Genomic DNA, 12305 nt, shown 5'->3' on the forward strand with positions numbered 1-12305 from the left:
GCCAGCGTCGCCGCGACGGCGGCGTCGCTCGCCGCGTCGACGCCGGAGACGACGCCGGCGCAGGCCGCCGACGCGTTGCCCGCGAGGGACCGGCCGCCGCAGCCCCCGCCGCAGTGGCAGCCCGACAATCGCAACGCCGCGCAGGTCTGGGGCGACCGGTCGCCCGGCGCGAAGCCGCCGCAGACCGCACCGCAGCCGCCGGCGGCCGCGATCTCGCGCGTCAGCGAGGCGCCGCCGGCGCCCGCGACGACGAGCAGCAGCCGCGCGAAGATCATGGCGCCCGAAGAGCCATAGCCCAGCGTGCACGCTTCAATACGCTTCACCGCCGGCCGCAACTCGCACCAGACCAGCAAGTAGACCAGCTCATCTGACCAGCTCCCGATCCCAAAAAAACGGAGGTTACCCGAGCTCGCTCCGCTTCACGGTGCGCGTCTGGCCCGCGGCCTTGGCCTTCTTGTAGTCCGGGTCCCAGGGCGCGGGCGGCTCGACGCGGCGCGTGCGCGGGTTGATCCAGCAGTCCCTGACGAGGCTCTCGTCGACGGCCGGCGCCCGCGCGCCGGAGCTGAAGAAGAGGACGAGCGCGAGCGCCGCCGCCGCGGCGCCGAGGCCCCGGGGCCCCAGGAGCCGCTCCATCTGCGTCAGCTTCCGCGAGTCGCTGCCGAAGGCGTTGCGCCGCGCGTCGCGCCGCTGCTTCGCCCAGGCGTCGCCGCCGCCGCCGCGGACGCCGCTGCTAAGGCGCTCGTCGAAGCGCGCGCGCTTCTCCGGGTCGCCGACGGTCTCCCAGGCCTCGGACACGGCCTTGAACTTCGTCGCCGCGGACTCGTCCGGGTTCGCGTCGGGATGGTAGCGCTTCGCGAGCCGCAGGTAGGCCTACGACGGTGCGTCGGGGATGGTTGCCCGGGACAAAGGGTCGCACCGCCTTGCATTCGGCCTGCGACGCGTCGGCGTCGACCTCGAGCACGTCGTAGAAGCTGAAGCGGCGAACCGTCGGCGGAGCCGTGCGACGCCGCGCTTCTCGTTGTTGCAGGAACGCGAGCGCGAGCATGGCTCCCTCGTCGACGGCGGCGACGCGTCGCGAGCTGCGAGGTCGCGCGCACGTCGAGCGCGGACGCGGACGCCGATGAGGCGGTGCTAAGCACTTGCACGGTTGCGGCCGATGGTGCACCATGGTGCATCTACGTTGCCCATCGCAATGGAACGGATGCCTGCAGCCCTTTGGCAATGAGAGATGAGGCGTAGCGCGCTGCTGGCGCTCGTCGCGGGCGTCGCCCGCGGCGACGACGCGCTCGTGCGCTGCGACCTGTCCGCCGAGTCCGGGCAGCTCGCGGCGGGCCTCGCGAAGCGCGGCGCGAGCTGCGCCGCCTTCGCGCCCGTCGGCCCGGCGCGCGGCGGCGGCCGCGTGTGCCTGAAGGCGCTCCCCCAGAGCGGTTCCACGTTCTCGGAGCTCGCATTCTCCCGGGTCCTCGAGGACGCGTGCGCCGCCGAGGCGGGCTGCCGCTTCTCCAAGACCGACGACGACGCGCGCGCGGCCTGGCGGGCCGGCGCGCCGACGGTCCTCGCGTACGGCAGGAAGCACGCGCCGATCCAGAAAGACTGCCCGCGGTCGGTCGTCGTGCTGCGGGACCCGCGCTTCCGCGCCGCGTCGCACCTGCGCTACCGCGAGCAGCTGAAGCGCAAGGCGCGCGCGCGCGCGGACCTCCCGGACCGCGTCTTCGCGTGGGACGTGAGCTTCGCGCTCCTCGCGGAGGCGCGGCTCCTGCGGGACCACGTCCTCGACCGCGTCGGCGGCAACGCCACGGCCCTCCTCGTCCGCTACGAGGTCCTCGCCGACGGAATTTACGGGCCGGCCATCCTCCGCGACGTCGACGCGTTCCTCGGCCTCGCGGGCCGGCGCGGCGCGCGGCTCCCGGCGGCGGCGGCGCGGCGCGTCGCCAACGACACGTCCTACGCCGAGCTCGCCGCGCGGTGCGGCGCCGGGGACTGGGTCGCGGCCGCCGCGGCGCCGGGCTGCCCGGCGACGCGGCCCCAGGAGCTCTACCGCGCGCACGCGCCGCGGTCGCTCGAGGACCTCCTCGTCGGCGGCGACGCGGCCGGCGTCGACGCGGCCCTCGCGAAGCACCGGCTCCTGCGCGGCCTCTGGGGCTGCTTCGAGGCGCCGCCGCGCGCGACGGCGCCGCGGCGGCCGACGGCCGCGTCCTGCCCGCCGCCGCGCCCGGAGCCGCCGCCGCGGGCCGACGCGATGGCGCCGCGCGCCGCCCCCCCCGCGCCGCGCGGCTGGCAGCCGGCCGCGGCGTAAGTCCAGCGTCGGCACGAGCAAGGCTGCCTTGCGCTCCTGCCATCGAAGGCCCTCCGGGAAAGCCGCGAGGCGAGACCCGTGGATCTGTCTGAGCGCATCCTCTAGAGGGTACGCCTACGCGAGCAGCAGGACGAGCGTCGCCGCGAGCCAGAGCGGCGCGAGCTCGATGGCGTCGCGGAGCTCGGCGCGCCCGAAGGACCGCGCGGCCCGGAGCGCGAGCGCGGCCTGGGCGAGGAGCGGCGCGGCGGCGCGGCCCGGGGACGCGGCGACGGCGCCGGCGAGGGGCAGGAGCGACAGCGCCGCGGCCCGCGGCCGCCCGAAGACGACCGCCGCGGTGCGCACGCCCGCCGAGGCGTCGCCGTCGCGGTCCTTGCAGTCCATGAGCATCTCCCGGTGGCAGATGAGGCCCGCCGTGGCCGCCATGGCCGGGCCGAGCGGCGCCAGGCTCCCGACGCCGCCGCCGCGCGCGAGGCCGCCGAGGCCGACGGCCATGGCGACGACGGCCGCGCAGGCCGCGTTCTTGACCACCGGCACGGGCTTGAGGTGCCGCGTGTAGACGTAGGTCGCGAGCGCGTTCGCGAGGACCCAGAGCCGCATCGTCGCCGTGTCGATCAGACAGATGAGCGCCAGGAGCGCCGCGTAGGCCCACTTGAGCACGAGCTTGACGGTCGCGGGCCGGACGTCGCCCGCGACGAGCGGCCGGTCCGGCTTCGTCGCGCGCGTGTCGACGCCGTGCTTGTGGTCGAAGTAGTCGTTGATCAGCATGGACCCGGCCGTGACGATCGTCGTGCACGCGACGGCGACGCCGAGCCGGAGCGCGGAGCCGACGTCCGCCGCCGCCGGCGGCGCGCCGCGCGTGCCCCAGGCGCCCGCGGCGACGAGCGCCGCGCCCATGGGCAGCGTGTTCGGCCGCGCCATGCGCGCGAGGCCCGGCAGCTCGTCGCGCAGGGACCGGGCGCGCGGCGGCGCGTGCTGCGCGGCGCGCCGCTCGTCCGGCGGTGCGCGCGCGTAGACGTCTTGCGCGACCGACCGCAGCTGCGTCGCGCGCCGCTGCGTCGCGCGTTGATGCGCTATCGGTGCGTGCAGCGGCGCGACGCGTCGTGCAACGAGTGTCAGCACACAGTGAGCGAGTATACCTTTGTTGTGGTTCCGAGCCATGCTCGCGGCGTACCAGTAGTAGACTTTGTTCTTTGCCATTGTTCGCAGACACCTCAAATGCCAACCTTGAAGTCATCTTGATGTTCAAGAAGCCTCCCGCCCCCGGCCCCAGCAGTTGCCGCGCGTCGGGCTCACAGGAATCACAGGACGGCGCGGGGCGGGGCGGGGTTCGGACGGGGGCCTGGCGCGGACTCGGGGGAACGCGGCGACAGGGGGGCCTAGTAGCCGAGGAGGCCGCGGAGCTGGTACGTGTTGGCCCAGTTCTGCTGCTTGAGCATGGGGTAGACGGCCGTGAAGGCCGCCTTGGACTCGACGGTCGAGAAGGAGCGGCCGCCCTGGACCTTCCAGAGCACGCGGACCGCGTCGCCGTCCGGGAGCTCCGCGCGAAGCTTCCGCCGGCCCTCGCGCGTCGCCGTCGACGGCGCGAAGGCCGCGGGGAAGACGTGGGACGCCGGCTTGGGCCCCGCGGCGAGGTTTCGGGGGTCGACGTGCGGGTGCGGCGGCAGCAGGCCCGGGTGGACGACCTCGAGCCGCGCGCAGAGCGACAGGCAGTCGCGCTTGAGCTGGAGCGCCGTCTCCTGGCGGTCCTGGGGCAGCCCGATCAAGGGCTTGGACGCGTGGAGGTCCAGGAGCATCTCCAGGTTCGGCCGCCGCGGCACCGTCGCCCGGCCGCACAAATCGTGGACCATGGACGCGCCCTTGACGTACGCGCCCTCGGCCTGCTCGCCGAGGGGCCGCGCGCCCGCGGCGGGCTCGGCGAAGGTCGCCGGCGCGGCGGCGACGGACGACGGCGACGCCAGGGAAGCGCCGGACGCGTCGGCCCACGCGCGCAAGGCGTCGAGCGGGTCGTCGCCCTCCGGCACGGCCCTCAGGAACTCGATGGCCTTGGACGGCGAGAGCCGCAGGCCGTTGCCGCCGCTCCGCTCGCAGCCCACCAAAGCGGCGAAGGCCACGAGGCGCCGGTGCGTGAGCTCCGGGTCCGTGTCCGCGCCGCCGAGCGCGTCGTGGAGCGAATCCGCGCGATATTCCAGCATCCTCCCCTCCCGCAGGGAGCAGAAGGACGTGGCCTTGTAGACGACGCGCGCGCCGTAGAGGAAGACCTCGGGCGTCGACGTGATGATGCCGTCCGCGAGGCCGAGCTGCTCGAGCGCGACGCAGAGCGGCGTGACGGATTCGCCCTTGCGCGCGCGGACCCACGAGCAGCCGAGGGCCGCGAGGAGGGGCACGGCGTCCTCGACGGGCTTGGGCCCGGCGTGGGGGAGGACGAAGACGAGGCGCACGTTGCGCCGTAGCAAGAACATGGCGCACGACACGAGGAACTTGAGGTGCGGGTGCTTGTGCTCGCCGCGGCCGGTCGGGTCCTCGAGCCACTTCGCCAGGTCCACGGCGAGCGTCTTGCCGCCGAGGCTCACCGTCGGGTCGACGACGGTCGACGTCGGCTCGACCATGTCGAAGAAGCACGTGCGCAGGCCGATGCCCTTGCCTAGAAAGCCCGTGATCTTCGGCGCGGACCGCAGGGGCTGGTTCCGGGCGGCCTCGAGCTTGAGCTTCACGTCGCTCAGGTTGCACTCGCCGACGTTGGCCCCCATGAGCGACGACGACGCCGGGACCGGGTCCATCATCGACGTTCGGGAAAGGGCTGGGGGCAGCGCCGGCGCTCCCGGAGCGCCTGGACGAAGACGCTCTCTGTTTACTAGTACGCTGTGCGGCACTATTGATGTATCCCTAGTCATCACCGCCGGGGGTCTTCGCATGCGGCGCGTGCTAGCCCCCCCCCTCCCCCCCCGCACCGGCTAGACGAGGTTAGAGCGTCGCGCTGCGGATGGCCGCGGTCGGGAACGGGTCCTTCTTCGACAGCACGAGGGTCTGCTTCTGGTGGGAGATGTAGCCCTTGATGAGGCCCTTGAAGATGAGGTTCGCGAGGATGCACTCGACCTCGTCCATGTCCGTCGGGCAGCCGAGCCAGGCGAAGGCGCGCTGGAAGAGGTGGAGCTTGAGCTGCGTCGCCTTGCCCTGGACGAGGTAGATCTTCTTGAAGAGGTTGCGGTAGACGAGGATCTTCACCTTCTCGAGGAGGAGGAAGGTGCCGCGGCGCACGAAGGCCATCTGGTTCTTCGCGAGCTCCGCGTTGAAGGTGCCGAGGTCCCCGGAGCGCACGGCGTCGACGAGGGGCGCGAGCGCCGCGAGGCCGTGCTTCTCGAGGAGCGCGCGCCGCGGGAGCGCGCCGCGGCGGAGCCGCACGGGCAGCAGGAACTCGAGGATCGCGCGCTTGTTCCGCCGGCTCGACGCGTCGCAGTGCGCGAAGGCGTAGATGAGGTGCTCCTCCGCCGCGCCGTACTGGTCCTCGAACATGCGGAGCCGGCCGACGAAGAACCGGTACGCGACGACGTCGCCCTGGGGGAAGATCTTCCGCGAGTCGAAGGCGCCGGACCGGCCCGCCGTCGCCTCCAGCGGCCGGATCAGCGGCTGGGCGAGCTTGAGCAGGTTCAGCTTGAAGTAGATCTTGAGGAGCTGCGCGACGACGTAGAGCGTCGCGCGCTTCTTGCTCTCGAGCGACCCCGGCGCGCCGCCGCCGCGGTCGTTCCAGCACGCGCTGAAGCCCTTCTTGAGCGTCTTCTCGACGTCGCGCAGCGTGTCGTAGCGCGCCGCGTTCGCCGTCGCCGCGGCGGCCGCCGCGACGGCCGGGGCCGCGCCCGCGCGCGCGCGCTTCGACGTCGCGAGGCGCTCGTCGTCGGCGCGGTCCGCGACGACGCGCGCCTCGTAGGTGAGGCGCCGCAGCACGGGCACGACCCAGCCCGTCTCCTCGCGCATCGCGTTGATGAGCGCGTTGTAGCCGCCGACGAGGCACGCGTAGGCGCGGTCGACGTCGCCGGCCGCGAGCGCCGCCCGGGCGCAGAGCTGCTTCGCGGCGATGGGGCCCCAGCGCTCGCCGACGAGGTCGTAGGCCGCGTCGTCGACGCGGCCCTCGCGCTCCGCCGACGCGCAGAAGCCCTGGACGCTCGGCGGCAGCGGCCGCCGGTCCAGCACGCCGAGCAGCGCCGCGAGCTGCGCGCCGTTCTGCTGCGCCACGCAGCGCGCCACGTCCTGGAGCGAGGGCTGGACCGACTCCATACTCGCGGGGAGGTGCAGCACCTGCACGATGCCGCCGATATCCATCGATTCAACGCTACCGACCGGCTTGGCCTGCCCGTCCATCGTCCCGCGGGTAGCGCGCGCTGGTCGCGCCCTACCGGCGCCCGTGAGTCGCCGCCATGAGCGCCCCGAAGATCAAGCTCGGCACGGACGTGCGCGCGGCCATCGAGAAGATCCAGGGCGAGAATGAGGCCCTGAAGCAGGACCTGGCCCGCGAGAGCCGCCAGTCGCGGCTCACGCAGGTCATGAACAGCAACCAGGGCGGCGAGGTCCAGCGGCTCCAGATGGAGGCGGACATGTACCTGCGGAAGATCGAGGGCGAGCGGCGGAAGATCGAGCAGCTCGACTACAAGATCGCCATGGCCCAGCGGACGATCATCGAGCAGCGGCAGAAGATGGGCGGCATCAACGCGTCCAAGGAGAACCACGACATGATCTCGAAGCAGATCCGCATCTTGGAGAACCGGCTGGACAAGGCGCTCCAGAAGTTCAACGAGTCGTTGGCCATGAACAAGCAGCTCCGGGAGCAGATCGACAATTTGCGGAAGGAGCGCGTCGTCTTCGACGGCATCTACAAGAAGCTCGAGAAGGACCTGCACGAGAAGAAGAAGGAGATGGCGGCCATCATCGAGGATTCCAAGGTCGCCTACCAGCGGAGCGACCGCGCCATGGGCGAGATGGTCGCGCTGAAGCAGCAGGTCGACAAGGAGAAGGCCGAGTTCGAACGCGAGTGGCGCGATCTGGGCAAGCTCATGGAGCAGGACCGCCAGCTCCGGGAGCAGCTGCGGCGCCAGAGCCGCGAGGAGCACCTCGCCGGCGGCGCGCGGCGGTCCGGCGGCGGCGACCCGTCGGAGGGCGCCGCGAACTTCGAGGCCGCGGACGACGGCGCCGCGCCGGGCCTCGAGTACGGCGGCGACAAGGACAAGGCGCCGCTCGCGCTGAGCCACGACAAGGTCGTGTCCTACGAGGAGACCTTCGCGAAGATCCGCGAGGCGACGGGCGTCGAGACCATCAAGGACCTCGTGGACACGTTCCAGGACATCGAGCAGAAGAACTTCTCGCTCTTCAACTCCATCAACGAGCTCAACTCCGACATCGAGGCGTCGGAGCTCGCCATCGCGGAGACGAAGCTCGAGATCGAGAAGTACAAGGGCCAGGGCGTGTCCACGGACACGCAGCGGAAGAAGGTCCTCCGGGACCTCGAGGAGCGCCTCGCGCGGACGGAGGCCAAGGCCGACGAGTACGATTTGAAGCACCAGAACGCGACGAAGACCATCAACCAGCTCAAGACGGGCATCCACTCCATCTTCAGCCGCCTCGGCTGCGCGTCGACGTCCGTCGAGGAGATGCTCGGCAACCAGGGCGTCACGGAGTCGAACATGATGCAGTACCTCGAGATCATCGAGCAGCGCACGACGGAGATCCTCCAGATGTACGCCGCGTCCCAGCAGTCCACGAAGGACGACCTCCTCGCCAACAGCGCGCTCCAGTCGGGCATCGTCCAGCCCGCGGCGTCGCGGCTCTCCGTGCAGCCGCCGGCCTGGGACGACTTCAGCTCCGGCGACGAGAGCGACCAGGAGGACGACGAGCGGCCCCTCACGCGCGAGGAGCTCCAGCGGAAGACGCTCCGGGGCCTCGGCATGAAGGACAAGAACCAGCACCACGCGCGCGCGACCAAGGTCGTCAAGGCCGGGGGCAAGTAGGCGCCGCGGCGTAAGGGGTGTGAGCGGCACGGGATGTTAGCGGCGCGGTCGCGGGCGGTCCGCGGTCGGGGGGGGGGGGGCGCCTGAACTCAGTCGTGCTTGCCCATGGGGGCGTTCACATTCGCCTGGAACGTGCAGTACAAGAGGCTGTCGTACTCGGGCTTCATGGTCGCCAGCGCCACGACGGCGCTCAGGGCCGCGGCGATGAGGGCGATGGCCGTCCAGAGGCCGATCTGGTACTCCTTGACGTCGTCGATCGTGTAATAGTCGTCATCCCCCGCGGAAGTCGGCGCGGCCGTCGCGTCCGCGAGCCTACCAAGCATGACGGTGACGGTTTCTCATTGTTTTCCCACCCCAAATCTCTCGAAAATCGTCACGGCCACAGGACGCCGCCGCGAGCCGCCGCGCGTCGTCGTCGTCCTCGAAGACCACGAAGGCCGCGGGCCGCGCGCCGTGGCGCGCGACGGCCTCGAGGATCGCGAGCCCCGCGGCCGCGTCGCCGGGCGCCAGCGCCGCGAGCCGCGACGCCACGAGCACGTCGACGCGCGGGCGCTCCGCGTCGCCGTGCGGGCCCGCGGCGACCTCCGCGAGCCCCGCGGCCTCGCCGAGGAACGCGCCGTGGGTTTCGGCGTCGAGCCAGGCGCCCGTCGCCGACCCGCGCACGCGCGCCGGGCCGCCCTCTCGGACGACGGCGCCGCCCGCGGCCGCGACCGCGGCCTCGAGCGGGTGGCCCGCGGCCGCGAGGCGCCGCAGCGCGCGCTTCCCGTCGACGGGCTGGAGCCACCGGTCGCAGAGCGCGCCCGCGGCGCCGGCGTTGGCGCCGGCCGCGCAGACGACGCCCGCGACGCGGCCGCCGGCCGCGTCCGCGGACCGGAGCCCCGCGCCGACGGCCGCGGCGACGTCGCCGCCCGGCGCGAGCCGCCGCGCGCCGGCGCCGCCGGCCCCGGCGGCCCCGGCGGCCACGGGCGCCACGACGACGGCGAGGCGGCTCGGGGGGCTCAGGAGGTCCGTGGCCGGGAGGCCCGCGTCGGCGCTCAGCGGGGCGCCCAGCGTCGCCGCCCAGCGGCCCAGGGCCTCCCCGGCGATGGACGCCGCGCCGCCGCCGTCGGCGGGGAAGGAGCCGCTGAACGAGACGTGGGCCGCCGACGCGCAGCACGCGAGGGCGAGCAGCGACGCGACGGTGCGCATGGTCGTCGTGCGGCCGATGGCGCGGCGACGCGGAGCGGCACGGCCTCGGCTCGGCTCCGCGTGATGCACTGTCGGCTTTTTTGTGGCAACAAAGCGATGGCGGCCACTTTGGAGTCGGCCACCATGACAGACGACGTCGTCCGGCTCTGGCCGCCGAAGCCCAACGCAACAACACCGATCAAATGCCTCGGTCCCATGGTGCGCGCCAACAGCACGGCGCTGCGCATCCTCGCGCTCGAGAGCGGCGCGGACATGGTCTACTCCGAAGAGCTCATCGCGCGGCGCATGGACGTGACCCAGTTCCGGTTGAACGAGACGCTCGGCACGGCGGACTGGCTCGACGCCAACGGCAAATCGGTGGCCCTGCGCGTGGACCCGGCCCGCGAGCGGGGGCGCCTCGTGGTGCAATTCGGCGCGGCCGACGGCGACGTCGCCGCGCGCGCGGCGGAAGCCGTCGCGCGCTACGCGAGCGGCGTGGACCTGAACATGGGCTGCCCCAAGCCCTTCAGCGCGGGCAACGGCATGGGCTCGGCGCTCATGCGCGACCCCGCGCGCGCGGCGTCGATCGTGAAGGCGATGCGGCGCGCGACGCCGGCGGACGTCGCCGTGACCGCGAAGATCCGTCTGAGAGAGACCGAGGCGGCCACGATGGACGTCTGCCGCGCCCTCCAGGCCGCGGGCGCCGCGGCCATCGCCGTGCACTGCCGCTACGTCGGCGACGACCCGCCCAAAGATCCGCCGCAGCTTCCGAGCCAGCGGAGCCTCTTTTCCCGGCTGCGTTCGGAGCACGCGGCCTTCCGCGAGGACTGCGCGCTGTTGGCCAACGGCGACCTCTACACGCCGGCGGCCGTCGCCGCCGCCTGCGCCGGCGAGGGGCGCGCGGACGGCGTCCTCGTCGCGCGGCCCGCGCTGTTGGATTGTTCCGCCATCTTCCGCGACGGACGCGGACCGCCGGCCGCGCCTCGCCGTGCTCCGCGACTACATGCGCCTCGCGCGCCGCTACGACGCCCACCACAAGAACGCCAAGTACGTCGTCATGGAGATGCTCGCGAAGCGGCGCCACCCGGCCGCGGCCTACGGTCCGTTCAACGCGGCGGACCCGCTCCCGGGCCGCGTCACCATTTCCGCCGTGTCCACGGCGAAGAGCCTGCGGGCTATTGATGATATCCTGGGCGTCGACGACATCGTCGAAACGCGGCCGCTCGTCGACGCGCGGGACGCGATCTCCCGCGACGACCGCGCCTACAGCGACGCCTACTTCGCCGACGACGACGCGCGCGCGGCGTCCCTCAAGCGGCCGCGCGAGGGGGCCGGCTAAGTCGCTTCTCGTTACCCGATGAGGCGCCGCATGGCCGGCGTGAGGTCCGCGTCGCGCCTCGTCGGCTTCTCCGTCGGCGCGTCCGCGTCGAAGCGGAAGGGCCAGTGGCTCGTCGTCTGCTCGCCGACGTAGGCGCCGCGCCGCTTCACAAGGACGTCCTCCGGCGCCTTGGACCGCGGCGCCATGCTCACGAGCGCGACCAAACGCTGGAGCTCCGGCGCCGTGTCGTTGAGGCAGGACGCGTCGATGGGGAAGTGGCCGAAGCCCGCGATGGACGCCAGCCGCTTGAGCGCGCGCTTCGTCCGGTCCCCGGGCGTCGCGGCGGCGTCGTCGTCGAACCAGACGCGCCCCGCGTCGCGTGAAACGCCGCGGTGGGGCACGCGCGCGTTCGTCGACGCGTGGAGCAAACGGGAATCCCACAACACCAAGTCGCCCGCGGCGCACGCGACGAATTTCGGCGCCGCGCCGAGCAGCGCCGGGTCGTCGGGGCGGGCGAGCAGGAACTGGTGGTCCGGGTCGTTGACGCCCCACCACTGCGCCGCGCGCGCGGACACGTCGCGGTGGAAGCGCCGGAGCCCGGGATCACGACGAGCCCGCCCGTCTCGGCCGCGTTGTCCGACAGCGCTAAAAAGCCCTGGACGGACTCGAAGCCGTCGTAGGTCGCCGCGTTCATGTCGACGTGGTACCAGCGCTCGGGCGTGCGCCAGCGCGCGGTGCACCTCACGGGTCGGAACGCGACCGCGCCGCCGAAATCCGTGAGGAGGTCGTCGTCGCGCCAGACCGCGGCGAAGACGCGCGAGACGTTCGGGTTCAGGCGCAGGCGCCAGAGGGCGTCGCTCTGGCCCACGCCGTACTGGAGCATGATGCCGTACTCGTTCGCCGGCAGCAGGTCCCACGTCGCGACGTCGTCGCGGCGGACGCCGAAGCGCTCCTCGAAGAAGTCCCAGAGTTTGTTTGTGATCGCGGCGACCTCGCCGCCGTCGGCGACGCCGGCGAAGACGGCGTAGCCGTGCTCGTGGAAGTAGGCGACGCCGTCGTCCAGCGCGCCGGCGGCGTCGAAGCGCGGCGGCGGGTCTTCGTAGTCCACGGGCCCGAGCTGCTCGTGCGCGACGGGCGACAGCGGCGCGTGCGGGTGCGCGCCGCCGCACTGCCACTTCGCGCGGCGCGCCACGTGGCCGGCGACGACGGCCACGCAGTCGCCGCCGAGGGCGCCGACCGTCGCGCAGAAGGCCCGGGCCGCGTCCTCGGCGCTGCGGCTCTCATCGTAGGCGGCGTAGTGCACCTCCCGCGAGCCGTCGACCTGGATGGGGATCGTGAAGCGGCAGGCCTCCTCGGCGGCCGCCGCGGCGACGAGCGCCCAGCGCGGCAGGCGCATGGACGACGCGGCTGTTCATTGAGGCTGCCTCGGCTGCCCCATCTCGGAGATTGAGCTTTTGTCCTAAGAGTTGAACTTTTGAGTGAACTTTTTTAGAGATTGCCACAAGGCCATGGTCCTGCTCAAGAGCCTCTC

General features: G+C 72.8%; 4 protein-coding genes across 4 annotated transcripts in view; 2 read left to right on the forward strand and 2 right to left on the reverse strand.

The window, feature by feature from the left end:
- AURANDRAFT_60890 (hypothetical protein) overlaps nt 1-3214 on the reverse strand; it is a gene marked incomplete at both ends in the record, with an annotated part of 5089 nt that extends 1875 nt beyond the window's left edge. Inside the window, 3 exons of the mRNA XM_009034303.1 lie at nt 404-870; nt 917-971; nt 2415-3214. Of these exons, the coding sequence (XP_009032551.1) occupies nt 404-870; nt 917-971; nt 2415-3214 (1322 nt within the window). The remainder of the gene's footprint in view (nt 1-403; nt 871-916; nt 972-2414) is intronic.
- A 2073-nt stretch (nt 3215-5287) lies between these two features.
- Nucleotides 5288-6013, reverse strand: AURANDRAFT_5643 (hypothetical protein; the record flags this gene model as incomplete). Its single annotated transcript, XM_009033865.1, has 1 exon — nt 5288-6013. A coding segment is annotated over one exon (726 nt), but the record flags the coding sequence as incomplete, so codon positions are not given.
- Nucleotides 6014-6705: 692 nt separating this feature from the next.
- Nucleotides 6706-8289, forward strand: AURANDRAFT_19380 (hypothetical protein; the record flags this gene model as incomplete). Its single annotated transcript, XM_009034199.1, has 2 exons — nt 6706-7433; nt 7530-8289. The coding sequence occupies 2 exons, from the start codon at nt 6706-6708 to the stop codon at nt 8287-8289; spliced, it is 1488 nt and encodes a 495-aa protein (XP_009032447.1).
- A 1311-nt stretch (nt 8290-9600) lies between these two features.
- Nucleotides 9601-10062, forward strand: AURANDRAFT_19007 (hypothetical protein; the record flags this gene model as incomplete). The annotated part of the gene is made up of 1 exon (XM_009034200.1): nt 9601-10062. A coding segment is annotated over one exon (462 nt), but the record flags the coding sequence as incomplete, so codon positions are not given.
- Between the last annotated feature and the right edge of the window lie 2243 nt (nt 10063-12305).

Source organism: Aureococcus anophagefferens, assembly GCF_000186865.1.
Source record: "Aureococcus anophagefferens unplaced genomic scaffold AURANscaffold_1, whole genome shotgun sequence".
Lineage (NCBI taxonomy): Eukaryota > Pelagophyceae > Pelagomonadales > Pelagomonadaceae > Aureococcus > Aureococcus anophagefferens.